Below are 20241 nucleotides of genomic sequence, written 5' to 3' on the forward strand. Positions count from 1 at the left end.
AAAGTTTCAGAAAATAAGCATAATGAGTTAAAGGAAATCTGGAAAGGCGTGGCTTCCTCTTGCATTTGCTAGCCCCAGCTCCTGGGAGACAGGCTGCTTGTGTGTGCAGTTCAGATGCATCCACCTTGGTGATCTTAATAAATATTTTGTGCAGCTGAGTCTTCTTTTGCTGCAATTAGAAACACAAGAATTGCTAAATCAGTTGCTGTCATACTGAGTTATTGTATATACAGAGCTCGGGGATTTCTTGCTTCAGTGTAACACTTGAGTTTGATCCTGGGAAGTGCAGAGCACAGCGTGTTAGTAAAGCATGGGGTTCCTTGACAAGTCTCAAGAAAGGTAAGGCAGTTTCTCTGCTAGCTGTGAATTAGACATGTGTGTTTTAAGCTATATTTGTTCTTGATATTCCTAAGCTGCCAGGGCATGCAGCCCTAAGATTAGAATGTGTCTCTTTTTTTTCCCCTCAAGAGGCTGTTTCCAATTCCCCACAGCAAGAATGCCTTTGTCCTTTGGAGCTGGTAGTAAAAGTTAATCGAGTGTAAAATAAAAGTTACATAAGGTGAGTGGTAAAGTTTTATTATTACTGATGTTGGCTTCACTGATGCCTCCATTCAGTGTTACAAGCTGTGGTATAGCACCAACCCCAACCTGCTCTCGTGCCAGTTGCCTTCCACAGCCACCCTTCAGGGAAGCTCGTGGTGCAAGATGGGGTCCTTGCTCCATGCTGGAGCTCTCAGGTGTGCCTGGCTGGGCTGTAGGAATTCATAGGGAAGGCTCTCCAACCTCCCGTTACAGTGTTCTCGGATAAATGCAGCTGAGAGGAGCTACTTTTGCTTATGAAGAGATTCCTGAAATTGAGGTGGAGGCCAGTGCTCAGAGCAAGAACTTCACAACTCTCCCTGTGAAGATCCAGTTTGTTTGCTTACCTGAGAGGATCCAGCTGCCAAAATACCGTTACGGTGGAAATAAGGGTCTTCTTTCCCTTCCTCTGTCACCTCCAAGTGATCCCATTGAGCACTGGGGGAAGGAAGGAGGTATTTATACTGTCACAGCAGTGTCAGTTTTGATCTCAGGGCTCAGGAGGAGCTACTTGGGCAGGTGGAGCAGTCCCTGCTCACTGATTGCAGCATCTTGGAGAGGTGCAGTTTCTGTGCATGTTGCTCCAGGTTTCAGGTCAGTTATAGCAGTTACAGGACTGTGGAATTTAGGTTACCATTGATACCATTCAAATGTAACTCTTGGTAATGACAGTCATCTCTTTGTTCCCCGTGTGTGGGTGCTGGAATACAACAGGGTACTGTAAAGCTGGAACTCCAAGTAATCCCAGTAGTGCACAGCCAGCTAGCGTGGGGCTGTGCTCAGCCAGCACCTGAGGTGTAGACAGTTGGACACAGCACACAAAGCTTTTGGAGCAGGTCAGGAAGGATTGCATCCCAGGTTCACCATGGCTGCTTGATTTTACCTCTGTAGTCTGCATCAGCGCTGCTTCCAGCTGTATGTCTCTCTATCAGCATTTCATTGATCCAGTCTTGCTCTTTCCAGAGGGTAACTTTAGTGTTAGGGGCCATTCACTTATTCCTCGGGTGTCTGTACTGGTGTAGCATGTTTCCATAACTTTATTATTAGTTTTGTCCAGCCTACAGGAAAAAGTGATACTGTAGCTGGCATCCCAGTGTTAGGTCATATTAAAACCATCTGTAACAAATCTTTATTTGCAGTTACTTTGGAGTTCAGATTTCAGCTTCTACTCCACCTGTCATCGGTGTTTATCCTCATAAACTTTCACAGCTTCTTTTATTCCGTGTCAGTGTTTTTGTTCTGAGACCTTTTAAGACTTTTTGGCACTCTTTGCCTACTTTGCCTAGAAAACTTTTACTCTCCTCGCTCTAGAGAAGATGCACGTTTAGGACATCCACAGCATCTTCAGGGTAACTGTTTTTAATGTGATAGCACTGCTGCCACTCATGATTTCTGTGGCACAGGAGAACAAAGTCTTCAGAGGAGTTGTCTGCAAACTGTTACAGCAGAAGCATGCTTTTGCTCTTAGGAGGGTGAATAATTCTGCTCACACTCTGAGTCGCTGTGTAAAGAGGATTCTAACATATTAAAGGTGGGTTCATTCAGATTGTATTTGGTTTGCTGGTCAGGCTTAGAGCCAGTTCTTTAAAATCTGAGTAATCACGAGGCTTGGTGTACAGAAACTAAAATGGGCTGGATCCACACGGTGTAAGATAAAGGTGTTTTAGCTCCTAACTTATGGGGTTTAATCAACCTTTTTGGTTCACATAGATCACTTCTGACTATGGTTTATGCTCTCAGATTGTTCTGGTGAGCAAAGCTGAGCATGCCAAAGAAAACAGACGTTCTACTGTATTGGAAGAGCTGCGGTTTCAATAATTCTCTATAAAGTGTGTTTTCCACTGTGATATCTGCTGTTGTTGTTTCAAGTAGGGTCTAGGGAACAGTTAATACACACATGTTTTCTCTCAGAGTTTCCAGAGCTGCCCAGTGAAGTAAAGCCAGTAACTAACATTCCTGTATCAAAGTATGGCACAATGCTGAAGGAAATAGGACACTCTCACAACCGTTGAGGTTTTCAGCGTGTTCTCAGAAGTGTTGTAAACACACTGTGAATCAAGTGAGTGATTTGAGGATCATATAAGATCACATGAAATGAATGAACCCTTGGAAAGAAAGCAAAACAAAAGTCACTTATTCTAGAGAAAATTGCTCTGCAATAGCTGATGATCACAGTCACTGAGATTATGATGATACACGCCTGTGTAAATAATTTGTCAGGTTGACAAGCTGCAGCCAGGGGAGGACAGTGCCCTGCCTCCCCAGGGACCGGCGCTGCCCTGCGTCTGGAGGGAGTGTTCTCTTTCTCCTCCTTCCCTGCGTCATCTCCTGCTACTGCAATGCAAAGAACCTGAGAGTCTTGAGGTGATGTGCAAGTGTTTCAGGCCTTCTTCCAACCTCTCATTAGAGCAGTATGCTTTCCAGCTTGAGATGTGTTCTATTTTCTCATGCACTGCTGCATTTGATCCTTTCATTACTTTCGGTGATGCTTTCTGCCTATTATCCCACAAATCAAGTTTCTAAGCATTTAGAGTGTCTCAATTCACCTGATCCTGAATCTTCTCTTATTTTCAAACTTTTGGCATAGCAGTACCTCATCCTCAGGCCAAATGGAATCGTATTTGTGTTGGACTTGCTATTTAATGCAAGCACAGTGAAGCAGAAGACCAGGCTGTTAAAGAAGTCACTGGGTAAATAACACATAGCTGAGCTCAACAGTGTGTGCAAAGCTATTTGTACAGATAAGAGCCTTCCAAAAATTTGACATGAGCGCAGTGGGGTTCAAAACACGGAGCAGACAGGTTGCTCACACAGTGTTCAGTGCCCTGTGGGTTGGTAACAGAAATAGCATCTGCATCGTTAGAAATAGCAGACAGGTATCCTTCCTTCCCCTCAAACTGCACTGCTCCAGGATGGGCACAAATCCGAGGCTGAGTGCTGGGTGGGAGGTGGGATTAGTTAATGCATGTGTACCTCTCCTTAAAAATGGGACCACAGGAGCAGTTCTGGATGATGGTTAACATGCCTGCCTTTGGTGATGCACATTTTGATCACTTCATTAGCCCCATAATGCCAGCTATGCTTTCTGTCTCCCTTGGGAGACTTATGCATCAAAGTGACAAGACAAAGAAATTAGCCCAAATGCTGTTTAAAATGTAAATGAATCAATCTGTATTTAAATGGACTTCTGCAAAGTACTTTAAAGTTAACAAGTTTCTAAATAGTTTCTTTCTTCTCTGCCTTTCCTGGGACCAACCAGAAAGGAAGAGGAAAGCAGGGTGTGCGATGTGTGTCCTGCAGCTTGCCCGTGAAGGAATCTGCTCACAAGCTGGACATTCCCAGACAGGTTTTTAGTCAAGCAAAGTATGAACAACCATATTTTGGCTGTTTAAGCAGAGCTCTAGAGGTCCTTCTGTCACCACTGCATCTGTGTTGGCTTTCTTTCGTATGGATAAGTACATACATACATATATGAACGTGAGCAATTGCTGTTGTCTGTCTTTTGAGGTTTGTTTTCTTGTATAATGGTTCTGTTTGGGGTGAGAGTGGAGAGATGGGGGAGCTGGCTGCAGCCATAAGGTGGGCAGAAAACAAGCTTCATCTTTGTAACTCAGAAGTGCATTATGGATGTTTTTAATCTCTCTGACCTTGTGGCAGGGAGAGAGGGAAGTGAAGAAATTGTGACAAACACCAGCTCTTTAATGCCAGGTTTGTTACTGCTTGGAGTGCCCTAAGGGTTAATGTAACAGTTTTAAGTCCTTCAATCACACCCACCCCCAACTACAGAACACTTCCAAATAATCCCTTTATAATAGACCCTTTTCCACAGATTGTATCTAACCCATGCATTAATGGGGCCCGTTGGTGTCAAGCATTTCAACAAATACGGGCCAGCCGACGGCTCTGGGAGCCCTTCTTTCTAGCTGCAGACGTTAATGATCTTTTGCCCCTCTGACTCGGCTCCCCTGCTGCAGGGACAAAATTAAACTACCGCGGATGGCAAAATAGTTATTTGCTGCCCAGGCAATTACATCCCTGCACAGCTCTCCGTCGCGGAAGGCCAGATGGACTTTATAGAAACCAGACCCAGGCCGCAGTTTTAATTATCATAGTCCTGTCAGAAATGAGTGAAATTCTGAATGGCCGCATGAAACGAACCAAAAGCCTTGCACATGGATTTTTTTCCTCAATAAAATTTTATGGCTTCTTAAAGAAACAGCATTCATATATTTTACGAGGCCTAATCATTCACTAATGCCTATATTAGTGCACCTGTGGCACTCGGCCCCATGGAAATTACAGCACTGGGCTCGGCCGCGTTCTCGCGCGTGTTATTGCAAACCCCTCGTCAAACACACAACACATGTTCCAGGGATAAGCTGGGTTCATTTTCCTTTAGCTAGTGAGAAGGTAGAGAGATTTATGGACCTTTATCTGCCTGTTTTGTTTTGTTGTTGGATAAGACTTGTATAAGTGAAAGGGACCCTTCATAGCACAGGGATTCGTGACGTTCCTCACAGGGCAGGGGACTCATGTCAGCAGCTGGACACGTTGTGTTCAGTGCTAATGCAGTGAGAGGAATTTCCATGGAGTACTTTCCCCCCTCAAACAGTAACTTGCTGAGTAAGTGCTTGGGAGAAGTTTCCAGCTATTTCCAGAGATCAGGTAACAACTTTGTATTGCTCATTTGCTCAGGGCTAATCACAAACCCTCTGTTGCCAGTTCAGGTCATTCCGATGGGCAGTACTGGCCTTTTCATGGAGCTTCTCTGCTGACTTACCTTTGCTGCTCAGGTGGCTCTGGATGTGGCAGCTGGGGTGACCGTGGGGTGCAGAGGGTGCTGGATTCAGCAGACAAGTCTCTGGAGCAGAGATTCAGTGAGGAGGAGGCAGGCTCACACCTCTCTCCTTCCTGGCTCTGAGCTGTAGGTCTGGACTGATGCCTCTCTCCTGATGTCCTGTTTTGTTCGGCTCTGGTCCTAAAAGGACCAAATTTCTTCCATGGATAACAATTCTAGGTTTTGTGAAAGCCTGAGTTTAATCAGTTTGCATTTGTTCAAAGCAGGTGGCCTGATCTTTTAATTTTAATGCAACATGTTTAGTCATCCAGAGGCTGCAGAAGCCACCTTGTGACACTCAGTGACCAGCACAGCGTCTCCAGGGCATTTGGGGCAGATATTTGTCTAACCTGTTCTTTCCAGATGGACTACACAATCCATTTAGGTGATTGTCCTTTTTTTTTGTTGTTCTCTTGATTGTTAGATAGTGTCCTAAAGTCTGAACTGGAGGCTGTCAACTCCACTTCTTCCCAGCTTTCCTTACCACGTGTTTCTAGACCCCATCTCATCCCCTTGCTCTGCCCTGGATGGTCTCCTGTTGCTCTGCCCGTGTCCTGGAGAGTGTTGCCCCGTCGGCAGCGGTACCAGCTCTGTGTAGGATGGAAATGTGCTTCATCTCTCCCGAGGGCTCTGGGCCTTTGTGTTGTTGATATTCTACAGAGGAGTTTTAATTCTAAGCAACAGAGAAGGTGTGTTGTTTCTGTTGGTGGGGCTGGGCTGTGATAGAGCTACCCCAGTGCAGTGTTTTGTGCACCAGGTTACCCGTGTGCAGAGCTGTGTCCCTCAGCGGCCGAGCAGACGTGTCACGCTCCAGGTGAGCAGTTTGTGTCTGGCCTCTTTGCTCTTCTTGCACATCCCTGGCAGCCTCCAGGGCTGGTGTGATCAGCATCAGCAGCTGCAGATCACGTTTGGGGGCAGTGGGGGGAGCAGTGCTGCGGTAGGAGCTGCACAGCTGCTTTCTAGCTGTATCAGCCAAGTGACGGATGCGCAGGTCAGACCCAGCTTGAAGGAAGGTGGCACCAAGGAATGCATCTCCTCTGGTTGTTAAAGTCAGATTTGCTAATGAGGTCCACTTCAGCAACGTGCTGACAGCCCCAGAACATACTGGGTGTGTTAGCTCCAGTGCTGCTGGAATGAAGTCAGCTTTCTCTCCCTATGCTTTCTCATTACTTCATGCATTTGGCAGCTGCTAACAGACTGGACAAGCTTAGCCAAAATAAGAACTGATGTAGAAACATGGAAAAGACTATTTAGCATTTCCAAACATTCTTCCCGGGGAGATGGCAGGAGGGGGAGGAGGAGCTGCTCTGTGTGTGTGTTTTTCTGCGGTGCTATCAGATGTGAGCAGCCCTTTGTGGGGGAGGCCGCGGAGGGCACGTGCTGGGCTCCCTGCAGCCGGGCAGCTTGCAGGGGCACAGGGTGCTGCTCGGGGCTGTGGCTGTTCCAAATGGGGCTAGTAGTAAACTGAGAATATTTGGATAAACTTGCTGGCCCTCAGGACTAGAAAAGGACTTTTGTTCCTGTAAAGGAAAAGGCTGTTACGTTACCGTAGGATGGCTGGACCCAGTCCAGAACAAACTGAGCTTCAAGTATAAAAAATGATCAGGAGTGTCAAGTGAAGGATCTTTTACTTGAGGTCAGATATTTATTTTTATTTATTAGAATGTGAGATCTACATCTATGCCCAGCTTTGGTCTGGGACAACATCTCTCTTAGGAATATTGTCTGTCAACAAAGGGAGCGTTGTGTCGGGGCTGGGACTGCAGCCGGGGCTGCTCCACTCTGCGTCACAGCACCAGTCCCTCCGGGTGCCTGCGCTTCCCTCAGCTGGGCCATCTCCTGGCTGCCTGATTTCAGGTGACAGGGACAGTGCCCTGCAGCAAAGCGCCTCAGTTCAACAGGATTTACTGTCTCTGCTGTCAAGCCTGGAGCAAGGGATGTGTAACAGAGTGTTTTGTACACACCTGAGTGTCGGGGTGGGTGTGTTTTCCAAACATTCCTTCCGTCTCCAAAGCGGTGTGCAAACATTCATATGGTTATTTACAGACAGACATCCCTTCTGCTCTTGGAAACAGCAGGAAAGCAGAGCTGGCAGAGCCCCTGCTGCCAGGTGACTCTTTCCCCAGCCCAACAGTACCCTGACACTGGTCCATGCTGGGCAGCATGAGGCAGAGTGGGACAAGGGGTGACTTTCTCTTCCCTTGGCTTATCTTCTGAAGTCCACGATGCCCCAGCAGAGAAGGGGATGCAGGGAGGTGCAGTCAGTTTGAACTGCAGGGGTAGATTTCTTAATCAAAGCAGAGAAAGACAGAGCTGCAGCCATATGAAATCACCCTCAGAGGTGAAGCCAGCAGCTTATTGGGTCCATGCGCCTGCTTAGGTCTGTTTTCATGGTGTGTTTCAGTGTAAAGTGTAAGAGACATATTTGGTGCAAATGTTTTCCTAAGATTTATTTTTATCTAATCGCTTGTGAAAGTTTTACTGACCTTAAAGAACAGAGTTGCTAACCACCCATAAACCACGTTTTTCTGCTTTAATTAAACCATTTTTGTCCATGAGGTTTTGTTCACACACTGACAACATCAATGTGAGTATATCTCTGCCAGAGCAATTAATAAAAGCAGTCAGCTCGAGGGAGAAGGCATCTGTGTCATATCTCCTTTGTGGACTCTGCTATCGTACAGCTCTTCCAAAAACGGTTCAGAATTGCCCCAATTAAAATGTTGTGTGGCTGATGGATGTTCAGATTTCATTTGGTAGAACTGAATTTATGTTCATCCTTAGAGAGCTCACGGGGCTGCCAGAGACAGACAGGAATCATTTATACCATGGAAATACTGTGCTCTTGGATTTTTTTAAAGGCTGTAGGATTAGGTCTCAATAAACTGTTTCAACGGCATTTCAAGGCTCCTGCAGTTGCTTCGACTCACTGTGTGGGCATTTGCAAAGGGAATGAAGACAATATTGTTCTTTTCACCACATGCTTCACTTGTTTTGTGTGCTAAAGTGCTGCTAAAAATGTGATCTGGTGCTTCCTACTTAGCATGCCATTAATACTTATTTTTATGGTGGAAAGGGACTTGTGTAATGATTTTTAACTTAAAAATAGGAAGGAAACTATCACCAGAAAAAAGTATCTCCATCTGTTAATGAAGAAGATTTTCAGTGTATTATCAGATGGACCTTTGAAATACTTGGAAGTCTTTGAATTTCTTATCCAGGAGTGTTTCAGTGGTGGAAAAGCTGCCAGTGAGGAGACACAACCACCCTCACTCACAGCCATCCTCACGGTTAGACTGAGACTTGACCTCAGAAAGTATTGCTGTTCTGTGTGCTGCTCAGAGAGCTAAAAAATCCTTGATCCTCTTTTTCCAGGCCTTTGGCTTTGTGTCCTGTCTTGTGTTTGACAGGCACGTTTTGGCAGTTGGCTTGGAGGAGGGGATGTGTGTGTTACAGTAGGTGCTCACTCGCTGAAACAATGGATGTGATACTGAGATCTCAATCACAAGCAAAGTCTGTACAAGGAGCAAACATCTCCCCTGTTAAACAGAGGGAGAGAGAGGCCCAGGTGGGACGTAGGTTCCCTTCTCCTGACCCGAGGATGCTGTTGTATTGTCTCTAACAGCTGAGGCATTTTCCCATTCTGTGGTGGGGCCATTTTGGAAAGCAAATACTTGTCATCCTCATCTTCTGGATCGAAGTCTGGCTTTCTGGTAGTTGAGAAAACTGCTATAAAAGGCAAATGCTGTTCTTATTTTATTTCCCTTCTGTTTGGATCTAAACCAGCTCATCTTAAGAAGAACAGAAGTCTTCTGCTGGCTTAAAAGGTGGATTAAAATGCGAAATGTTGGCTTTAGCTAAGGCTTGAGACAGGTGTCCACAGAAGATAAGAAGATAAGAAGCTCTGTATGGACCTTATCAGAATCTCCTAACTCAAACCTGACTTGCTCAGGCATTGCAAGATATATGTTATGTCAGGTGATGCATTGTTTTGGGACTCACTATCAGAGAACCAGATGTGTGGGAATTGCCTGAGTAAAATAACCTGAGCAGAGGCATCTGTGTACCTTTCATTTGACACTTTGCTGTGGCTGAGCAGTTACCTTAACAACATCATTCTGCTGAACTGTCTTTTGACACAGAGATGGTAGAAGATGTGAGTTGGAGATTTCAAAACGTTGTTTCTCATTGTATTCAAAGGGCAGATTTATCATTAGGATCAATTCCCTGGGGTGTATCATTTCATAAGTAGATGAATTGGCTTGGGGTAAAGTTCATCCAGGCAGCACTTGGGACTATGCAGTTTACCCTTGTACTTCCTTATAACTAGGGTTTCAGTTTGTGATGTCAGACAAGATACTTGTTTAGTTTCAGCTGCAGAGAGCTCAAATCACCAAACTTTAGAAGGGAATACTTGAGCCAGTCCTTCATTGGACATAGGTTTGAAAAAAGGAAGAAGTTTGGGCTTGAAGAATTGTAGAGCTTGCTTTATAAACAAAACCAGGGACATTTCCCTGTGTTTGACTGAGAAAGGGCAACAGAAAATATTATTTGGAGGATGCAAGTGCCAGAAAAGGAAGGTGATTGTTCTAGGAGGGTGTATAGAAGTTCTGTAGATAAGAGGCTCCATGAGCCAAGAACTGTGCCTGTCACTGTCCTGGCCACACCACCTGAGCATCCCAAGGGAGACCCTCAAGTACCTGACCAGACAGAAAGCATCGCTCCTGCCTTGGTGCTGGGGAGGTCTCTTGCAGTCTTGTTTGTGTGTGTGTGTGTTTCAGCTGAACCAGGAGGCAGCTTTGCTGCAGGATGCTGTGCAGCAGGGTGGGAGCTTCGCCTGCTACAGTGGAACGGGTGCACAGGCTTCAGCACCTTGTTTTTGCACCTTTTGGTAATGTTTTCAGTAAATATCAACTATAAAGAAGTCACACTTTTTGGCTTCATGAGAGGTGAGCAGTACATTGTTACTACATCAAGAGAAAATTTCTCTTTGGCTTGGTGTGAGATGGCAGCTTTGTTTTCAAAGCTCTTTAAACAAGGCTCTGCTGTTCCTGTTTTCGATCAGCTGCCTTGCTCAGGAGGGAAACCTATAATATCCTTTCATTCTTTTTCTCAGTGCCAACCTAGTTCACAAACTCATCTATTTCACACCTTCTACAGAGCACGAGAATGGTCTGCAAAGCAGCTGCTTTACTCATTTCTGATAAGAAGGATCACAAGGACTGTGCTTCCTTGTATGATTGTGGCACCTTTGGGGTGGTTTCCTGTGTAAATGAAAGGCTGTGCAGCTGTGCTGGGTGCTGTGGGCTCTGGGGGAGGGCAGGACCTGCCTTGCCTGTGCTTCTGCCTTTCTTTTTTCCCTTTTTTTTTGTGCTCTCAGTTCTGAAAGTGTAAGGTCGTGGCTGAAGCGATGGCAGAAATGAGACCGGCACCGTGTTGGCCATTGCGTGGGTGTAACTGGCACCAGGCACGTGCAGAATAAAACCTCGTGTCCTTCCCTTGCTCTCAAGAGACCTCTCAGTCTTGTTGCATTGCAATTTCTGTTCTCTGTCAGAAAGCTTGATCTGTGGTGTGATGAGCTGTTCAAAACATGGTCCAAGCACCAAAACCAGGTGTCAAGGTAACTCCCCATATTGAGATTTAGGAATGATTCTCTTCTCAGCTTTGGGAAGTGAGGCACAGAGGTATCCATCAAATATGCTGCAGGACTTGGGCTTAATTGCCTGGACATCAGTTATCTGGCTCTTCCTCCTGTTCCATGAACTTGAGCCGTGTGTCCCCAAATCTATTAATTAAATGGAAAATACATGCAATTTCAAGGACCTAAACTGTGGATTCTTTCACCTTTCCCTGGGGTACCTGGATAATTGATGTTGTAATTTGTTTCATATATTATTAATGGTGGAGGATAATGTGAGGGCAAGAGGTTTGCAGGGGAAGGGAGCGGAGCTGCCAGGGCTGGGGGATGATGGGCCCAGATCTTCCTGAGGAAGAGGCTTGTAAGGGGCCCTAAGGCAATGTTGTTTCATGTGGGTCTTCTGCTGGATCCTTCAGTGGCCTTTGCTTTCCCTGCAAAGGGGCTGCTATTTTGTCACTGACACAGCAGTGTGAATGGGCATTTGCATGCTGCTGCTTTTCTGGGCAGCGTGTAAAATGCAGCAAATGGTTTTGGCACTCGGTGCTCCCGATAAATCACTCACAGGAGGGCTGCATGGTAGTGGTGTTCCACAGCTCCATTCCCAAAACCTTATTAAAACAAAGCTGTAGTAATAAGAAGTGATTTAAAACAAGCAGCAGCAACCTCCACACGTACTGACCCAGCAAAGTGCCCACACACGCCTGAAGAGGCCAGTCAGAGCTTGGAAGGCGGGCTGTGATGGCTGATAATGGGAAGGAGCCAGTTCCTTTGGGTTCATCATAACAGGTGATGCATGTCTCGCTGCTTTTAATGTTCAGTGGAAAGACCCAGGTCCTGGAAACAAGCAATTAGTACAGGACTGCAGGTTTCTTAATTGCCGGTCGCAGGGGAACCCCAAGGTGAATCAGTTCCAGACAACAGGCTCAGAAACCAACAAGAACCCAACAGTGTTTGTATGATCTCGTACATTTGAAGACAACCCTGTGATTTGGGGGCAAAATTCCTCTGGAGTTCCCCTTCATTTTTCATCTGGTTTAGATGCTGCGTTTTTCATCTCTTTTAGCACGTTACTAATGACTCTTTCTTAAAAGAGGGAAAATGAAGCAGAACACGGGAGTGTGATGTCTTGAACTCTTCCAGGGGGGAGGAAAACTTCAAAGTTCTTGCGTGTGTATATTGCAAAGAACTGGAAATCCCTTTCTGGAGCTGTGTGTACAATATCCAAGGCAAACCTGTGATTTGATTTTTTTGCAGTTCAGTGTTGAATTTCAATCAGTGTGGTATGAATTACATTACCAGGGAAAAATGAGCTTTTGTTGGGATAAATGCCTGCCGTCATCTTGAAAGTCTTCTTCTGTTTTGACATTTTTCTTTCTGCTTTTCTGCGTGGTAATTAGGTGTTGCTGTGCAAGCTTTAGCTGATTGCCCTCAAAGAGAGAAATGCCAGGGGGTGGAACTGGTTTCATGCGTTGGTAGCACCTTCTTTGACATCCTGTGTTATTTGGGATTGTCTTCTGGGTAGCAAAGCTACACCTCCAAAGCAGGAATATAAGGAGGAAGAAAGCAGAGCCAGTGTTGATTTTTCTCAAGAGGTCTTGATTTCTCCTCTTTACCATTTTGCAGAGAACTTGCTGTGCCTTGTAATCAATACAGCATCTGAAACGCTGTGGGGCCTGTTGCATCAAGCTGCTTTGTAGAGCAGGAGATGCTTTTGTGGGCACTGTCTATAACAAGCTCTGCAAATGCTGTGCTGTATAATTGTTGCTGCCCTTGGTTTCTCCTGCGAGGCTTCGCGTTTACGGTCAGGTCTGACGTATGTTCAGCTGGAATGGATCTGCAGACCCTGAAAGACACATCAATGACACTGCAGTTTTGCAGACTTTTTATCCTCATATGAGGATAACTGACACTTAGGAAATATTTGCTGGCTGGTTTGTGCTGGTAGGCAGGAGAATAGCAGTTAATAACGGGCAGACCTTCAAAAGGCTCAGCTGGATTCAAATACACTCAAGAAATTCGCTTACAAAGCTTGTGCGAGGTATCCAGACTCCTCTGCTTTGGAAACTGAACAGGACTTTTTGGTGGAAAACAACCTTTTTTTCATGTGATTTCTCATGTGAAAAATTCTTTAGATGTGGTAGGAAAAAGGAATGAGAAGGTTATTTTTCTGTTGCAGAAATATGTCTTGGTAACAGCCTTCCCTGGAGCTTGCTGATGTTTTCCCTCCAGATCCTTTGTGAAACCAGATGATATGGTAGCACAACAGGAGATCTGTAAAGATTTCTTTCCTCTCTTCTGAGCTTCCCCAATATTTGCATACTCTGGGCGTTTGCTGCAGAGCTGGGCAGTTCCACTGGAAATCCAAAAGCCTGGGTGCAAACGGGAGTGAATGTGGATGAGGGCACTCCTGAGGATGGCCACAGCCAGTCCACGGAGCCACAAAGTCAGTCGCAGATAAATGGAGTTTTCTGATCTGCAGGCATCTCATAGCATTTGAACTTGAACATGGAGTCCCCTGGGCCACAAGTGCTTGGAGAGCTGAGCATCTCTGCTGCACACGCCTGAGTTAAGGCGCAGGTTGGGGCTCTCGGACTAACGCTTATCCCTCCTTATCGTTGGCATTTCCAGGCACAGGGAGCTGACTCCAGGCTGTGCAGTAGGACTTTAAGTTTGAGCAAGGAATGTATAGAAACAGAAGTAGTTCTTGCTGAATATACTTAGAGCTGTTCCTGTGTCCCTAAGCTGGGAGCAGCAAACAAATGGGGTTTGGCTCAGCTGCTCGTCCCGTCGGTGTTCAGTGCTGTGACCTGTTTTTGTCTGACACGTTTCTCATTAACTCTTTGTCAAATCACCAGGAAGCCTGCTTAATTGCAGGCAGAGTGCTGAATTTATGAGTTCATCTAGGCTTCATGTCTACACATTGACAGAGGTGTTTCTCTGGACGAAGTCTTTTTCTCTTCATTTTGTGGCAAGAATGGACTTTCTGTTTCAGTTACTTCTGAAAGTCATAAATCGTAGCAGTCCCTCCCTCCCCTTTATTTAAAAGAAACAACAAAACTTCATGGCAACAGTTTATTGCTCTAAATCAGCTCGTGGGTCATTAAAGAAAAAAAGGAGGGGGGGCTAGGATAAAAATCTCCCTCTAACTCCTGCCAAATAAAATGTGTACATCAGCCAAACTGTCAAAGGCAGATCCTGCAACTATGGGATGAGAAGGTTTATTACACTTTCAGCTTCTGGGGAGGGATGTTATAGCAACAGGATGCTGGGTCACTGATGGCAAGCTCATGGTTGCTTCGTTTCTTCGTGCACACTAGGAATCCATTAGGCTAACTGACGACAGATCCCCAGGCATTCCAGCCCTGCACACACCTCTGCGGAGGCCAAATGTTGGACGCTGCCCATTAAAACCTGAAAGAAACAACCCAACGGAGAGCCCACAAATTAGAGAAGCAGGAAACCTCAAATGATGTGCAAAAAAAATTGTAAACGTTTGAAAGGATTTTTCCATAACTTTTGGTCCATAACTCAGCATTTCTGATGTTAATAAATGGTGCAACAGGGCCTTTTGCAAGATCAACAAGCCTTTTGGATCCCGATCCTGAACGCCGGTCAGCAGGCGGCAGATGAAGCTGCAAAGTGAGTCCTGGAACATGACAACAATTTCCTTTTGGCTGGGTAGAGATGAGTCTGAACCACAACCACAGACAGCATTGTGGGTCTGGATCCAAAATTCATGTCTCTACAGCGGGCCAGTTTAAACCCTTGTAATCCAACCAAAGATGAGGGTGCATTTGCTTTAACCGGGCAGGCTGAACAGGAGAAGGATTGGGGAAAAGAAAGCATTCTGTGAGAAGGTAGCAAACATCTCAGCAAGACATAATCATGACACTGATACCAGCAAGGAAGGGGAGTTGGGTTGAAGATACTTGGATGAACTGTCGAATTTGAAGACAAAAGTGGTGGGAGGTGCCTTGGGTTAATAAATAGCAGTATGTACTGAGTTTGCCATCTGCAGCAGGGAGGAAAAAGAACTGGCTCTTGGTATGTTCAAGGAAAGAAAAGCCATGAGGAGTCCATGATTGGGTGGGTGGGACAAAATGGAAGACTGATCAGTGAGAGATGAGGCAAAGGAAATGCTCCCACAATAATTAACTTCATCAGAATGCCCACAGGGTGCAGCCCAGGTGAAAGCTTGATTTGCCAGCAGATCTGCAAGTGCATGTCTGGGACAGACCACCTGTAGCTTAACTTGGGGAAGAGGTAAGGCAGGGAAGATGTGTTCTTGCACAGCTCTGTGGGGCAGTGATACTGTAGTTCAGATAATCAGGGTGGTGCAGCGTGTTTCTTCCTGTGGCACCTTTTATTTTTTAGCTGGTAGTGCTGAATATCTGATCTCAGCCTTCACCTCCCTAGGAAAACAGGGATATCTGTGGATGAATGATCTTAGCTGCTGCTGAGTCCCTGGTAGACGTGAGCTTAGTACTGGTCTGAACTGGGAATAGCCATAGAACTAAATAACGACAGTTTCAGTGAGTACATCCCAAATCAGGTGGCTGTGGTGAGTTGAACCTTCCAGCACTCAGCTGTGGGATGACTCCTCTGTGCTTCCATTCACAACCTTTAAAGTATGCATAGATTATTCTCTCCCTCCCTTTCCTTTCTCCTTTGGTCTTCCTCAGAGCGTCAGTTGCCTCTGGCGCTGGTCGTGCTGCTTCTAGAGAAGATACAAAAATGAATGGTTGATGTGCCTTCCAACAGAGGGGCTTTCTTGTTACTGACAGTGGCTTGTAAACAGTTGGTTTGAAGAATTTTGCCAGAGGAAATTTCTGATTTCCTTCTGGTCTAATCTGGAAGAAGATGTGGTGAGAGCTTTCACTTCGTTTTTCCGGAGCTTTTTAAGGTGGGGGAAAGAGGGACTTGGAGCATTATTCTGTGTGTGCACCTTTGAGGGGAAAAAATACATTCTGCAGAGAATAGTTACTGATTACTATGGGATTTCTCAGTAAGTTTTAACATTTGGTGTAACTTTCATCTAGAACATCAGAAAAGAGCATGAGTGTGTGAACTCGGTCTTTAATTAGAGGTGTCAACCACAAAGAGCTGGACTCAAGAAGGCTCTCACTCTGTACCTGGTTCTGCAGCACACAGAAGAAAATGCTGTTATTAATCAGGTCGTGTTCCTTGAGGATTAGAAAGCTAGATAAATCTAGACTTACAAGAGCTTCCACCAAGTAAAACTGCAGACCAGGCGTTCTGAGCAACTTACTAATAATTTGTTCCACATGGTTGCATCATATTGTGATTAATTTTCACTCATTCCTGATGAAGGTTTCCTCCTCAGATTTAGGGAATCAAACTGCAGCAGATGGAAGAGGTGAAAGTCCAGAGTCAGGTCTCTGTGGCATGCATAAAAGGTAGCACAGCTGCTGGGCAGGGTTTTGAAGGAGCTTCTGCTTTGGTGTCTCCTCTGTGGTGGCCATGGGAGCCCCGAGGGGCAGCTCTGAAGACAGAGGGGGGATGTTGGTCCGGGAGGGCGCTTTCGGAGGTTGAGGATGTCATCCCACATGTCTCAACTCCCTGCTCAGTGGCTTCATTACAGGCTCCATGTTTCCTGCCTTTGTGTGCTACTGGACAGTGATGCTGCCACGGTTCAGGGATGTGCCAGCTGAGTGGTGGTACTTTTCTGCCGTGCTTCAGTCACTTGCACAGTTTGCAGTTCTTCCCAGGACTGGCCAGCTCCACGTGCAGATGCTTCACTGGCCCCAGGCTGCCAGGATTTCCATCTCAGGGTCTGCCCATCTGCTCAAGTGCAGTTCTGTCGTTTCAGCTTGAACTGCAGTGAACTGCCTGTGTGCTGCCAGCCCGTTGTGATTGGAAAGGGACGATGTGTGAGCAGAAATCCCAGGGAATTCCCTAGTTAAAACCAATGCCTTGTACTGCTGTATGTGATGGGGCAGGAGGACTCGCAGGGTTGCTTCACTGTGCTTCAGGGTGTGACTGATAACTCACTGCTGTTCAACAGCAGCATTGCTGGTAGTGCTCTGTCCACTCTCTCCTACCTCTGTAACATTTGTTTTCCAGCTGCTCCCATTTCAAAGATTCCTTATTGATAAGTACAGGAGCAAAACCATTCGATGAGGGCAGTAAAATGCAAAGTACCACTCAGTGACCCCGCCAGGCCTTGTTCCGTGATGCCTTGTTCTATTTATGGGGTAGAGTGAGTGTGTGTGAAAAACAGGGGCTTCAGTTCTCAGGGTTTCATACAGCCTCTTTTTTCCTCATTTTGAGCTGTGAGATTTCACACCCCCTCTTTGGGTTTTAGAGCTCCACTCAGATCAAACCACAGAGTTTCAGGTGATTTCTAGCTTAGGCAGGACCTTGTTCTGAAGCTGAGCTGTCGAGCCTTGTGTGGGCGCCCTGCAAAACAGTTGGTGAATTTGAGCTAAATTCTGGGGTTTGCCAGAGCTGTCCAGGTGTGTTCAACCAAACAGTTGTGGAACATGAGAGAGAGTGTCTGTAAGGCACAGCTATGAAGTAAAACAGGCTAATTTATGCTGTCCTGAAACTTGCCATATTGTATTCCCAGGGTGACTTGGTTGCAGTGATTGCTGCTGTATAAATTGATGGTATTGGAAGGTTAGTGGGCTGCTGCTTATTCAAGCTGTTAAATGAAGGCAGAGTTTCTCTCCCAAGAGAAAGGATGATGTTCTGTGGCCAAGACAGTTGAAGTGGAAACTAAATTCTGTCGCTGCTTCTGCTGCTGTGAGTTGAGCAGGAATCCCTCACAAGTGTGTCACAAAACTAAAGGATTTCCTCTTCATTTTAATGTATGTAGCTTGAGGAAAAACAGTCAGTGTTGGAGGTGAGAGGCCAGGGTATGTCTGCTGGGACCAGTGATGCCACAGGCTGCCTGGCTGAGTGGCCAAGCTAAGCTGGTGCTGGAGAGTGGCAGAGCTGGTGTGGTCCTGATGTGCTGTGGGGGTCTGGGGCTGCTGAGCCACAGCCTCGTCTGACAGTGTCACTCCAACATTTCTCAGCTGGACTTCATACTTGATTTGTTGCTGTCATCACTGTGTTTTATTTTTTCCTTTCCTTTGTTCCTGGCTTTTCTTTTTTCTCTGTCTTGAAATAGATGGGAAAGTATTACTGTATCCCATGAGATTCTGAGAGAATTAATTGCTAGTAAAAGCATGTTAAGAGCCTTTGATGACTGAAGTAATTTGCAGTGACACAGGGTCTGGTAGGGGTAGAGGGAAATCTAAGTCTAGGGAAAAGAAGAGTTTCTGTAATAAGGAGGCCCATGAGTGAGCCTTATTCAGGACTCAGAGTGCCCTTCTTCACTTTGTCCTGTGTCATCTTTAAAACGTGCTCTTTTGAGCAAGTTGCAAAATGGATCGTCACAGATGTTGATGTGAAAATTGAGCATCTGTTTCTGTGTTAGCAAGCTTACTTTACTGTCCTAAGAAAGAAAAAGTGCTAAATCTCTTCCTGGTAAAATAGGGATTTTCTTTAGACCCTTTAATTAACCCTTTTTTCACACCTGGACTTCTGAGTGCTTATAGGCTTTATTTGGAAGGATTCCTCTTCTGCACGCTAGCCAAATTTGATCTTGCCTTCAACCACACACATCCCTCAGTCTCAGTGAATTTCCACCGTTGTAGATGTATAAATTACAAGGTCATTTGTTACAGCACTTTTTAAAGCAGTTTCACAGCACTGTGGAAAGGGATCTGTTTTGAAAGTTTACTAAACAAAAGGAGCATGATGATGCACAAAAGGATAAAATGGATAACGTGAAGACAGCAGTGTAAGGGCCATGTCATTAAAATCAGTACAGTTTGAAGTTATCTGCTGTGATTCCTGCTGGGGATACTGTCACTCTGTGTGTCTCCATAACAGTTGTGATCCTGACTCTGTTACTCGTGGACAGCTCTGATATGTGTCCTCTGAGGTTCTGCAAACCAGGAACTTCAGATTATGACTAAGAGCTAAGATTTTAGTCTTTTCCTATGTGTTGTTATTAATTCTATAAACCCTTCAGCTGTCTCCTTTCTATTTCTATTTTAGAATCCTCCTTTCTGTAGTGACATTTGATGGTGGGTGACCCGTGTGTTTCTTCTCTTCTCCTGCAGATTGCCGATGAGCTGGGCAGTGAGAAGTTCTGCATTGATGCTGGCCAGAGTGGAGCTGGGAACTGGCTGAAATACATCCGTGTGGCCTGTTCCTGTGACGAACAGAATCTAGCTGTGTGTCACCTCAACGACCAGGTAACCGCTGCGGCAGCTGCCGGCTTGCTGAGCTCCCCTCGCCGCTTCCACAGATGCCGGGGCGGGTTGGCCGGGGCGCAGTGGGTGATGGCAGCACGGAATGGAAGTGACTGAGGGATTTGTCTGCTCAGCAGCTCTGCTGTGGCATCCCTGCAGTGATCTAAAACTCTTGAGCTCGTGATCTTCCAGTCCTTGACTCCTTTTGTGGTGGGGAAGATGGTGTGAAACATTAACACCTGGAGTGAAGCACAGGTTATGTTAGCAAAACACCATGAGACAAACGGCAGCCAGTTGTGGGCATTCTGTTGCCATCAAAACCACAGGAAGTTTGTTGACAGTGGTGGGTAGGGAGCGGGATTCCAAGGTGTGAACTCAGCTGTGGTCTGTACTTAGGAGAGAGAGATGGTTTGGGAGTCTGATGAGAAGGAAGGAAAGTAAAAATGTAGTAGGCATATTACAGAAGTGCTGGTAGAGCAGTGTCCAGGTGAGGGTGTGGGAGAGGGGTATTGCCTGCAGTCAGCAGGATTCTGATCATGTCAGCTAATGTTTGTAAAGGTCTTTGAAGCTTAAACCCCAAAATGCATGCAAGGTGAGCAATCCAAGTTGGGCGTTTCACAAACTTCACGTTAGGTACAGCTCAAAGGTAAATTCATGTTTCAGACCTAACCTGGAGGAGAAATGCAGTCTTAATGTACCAGTTAGCAAACAGCAGGTGGATTTGAGTGCACACACCAAAAATGAGCAGAGGATAGAATAATAAACTTCTAACAAAAGCATGTACAAATGTGGAAGGGACAGGGAAAGCATAGTGAGTCTGAAGTAAGGCAGCTCCCGTGGAATGAGAGCAGCTCAGGGGCACCGAAGTGTCAGCCCACCTGGTGAACTCAGCTCCTGCTTTAAAATGCTTTTAAGGAATT

At 45.8% G+C, this 20241-nt stretch overlaps 1 protein-coding gene across 4 annotated transcripts in view; it reads left to right on the plus strand.

Moving 5' to 3' along the window:
• PRDM16 (PR/SET domain 16) overlaps positions 1 to 20241 on the plus strand; it is a 294011-nt gene that overhangs the window by 231343 nt on the left and 42427 nt on the right. For all 4 annotated transcript variants that reach the window (XM_062012812.1, XM_062012813.1, XM_062012815.1 and 1 more), the window contains exon 4: positions 19190 to 19324. In XM_062012812.1, coding sequence (XP_061868796.1) covers positions 19190 to 19324 — 135 coding nt within the window. The remainder of the gene's footprint in view (positions 1 to 19189; positions 19325 to 20241) is intronic.

This window comes from Colius striatus, chromosome 21, assembly GCF_028858725.1.
Source record: "Colius striatus isolate bColStr4 chromosome 21, bColStr4.1.hap1, whole genome shotgun sequence".
NCBI lineage: Eukaryota > Metazoa > Chordata > Aves > Coliiformes > Coliidae > Colius > Colius striatus.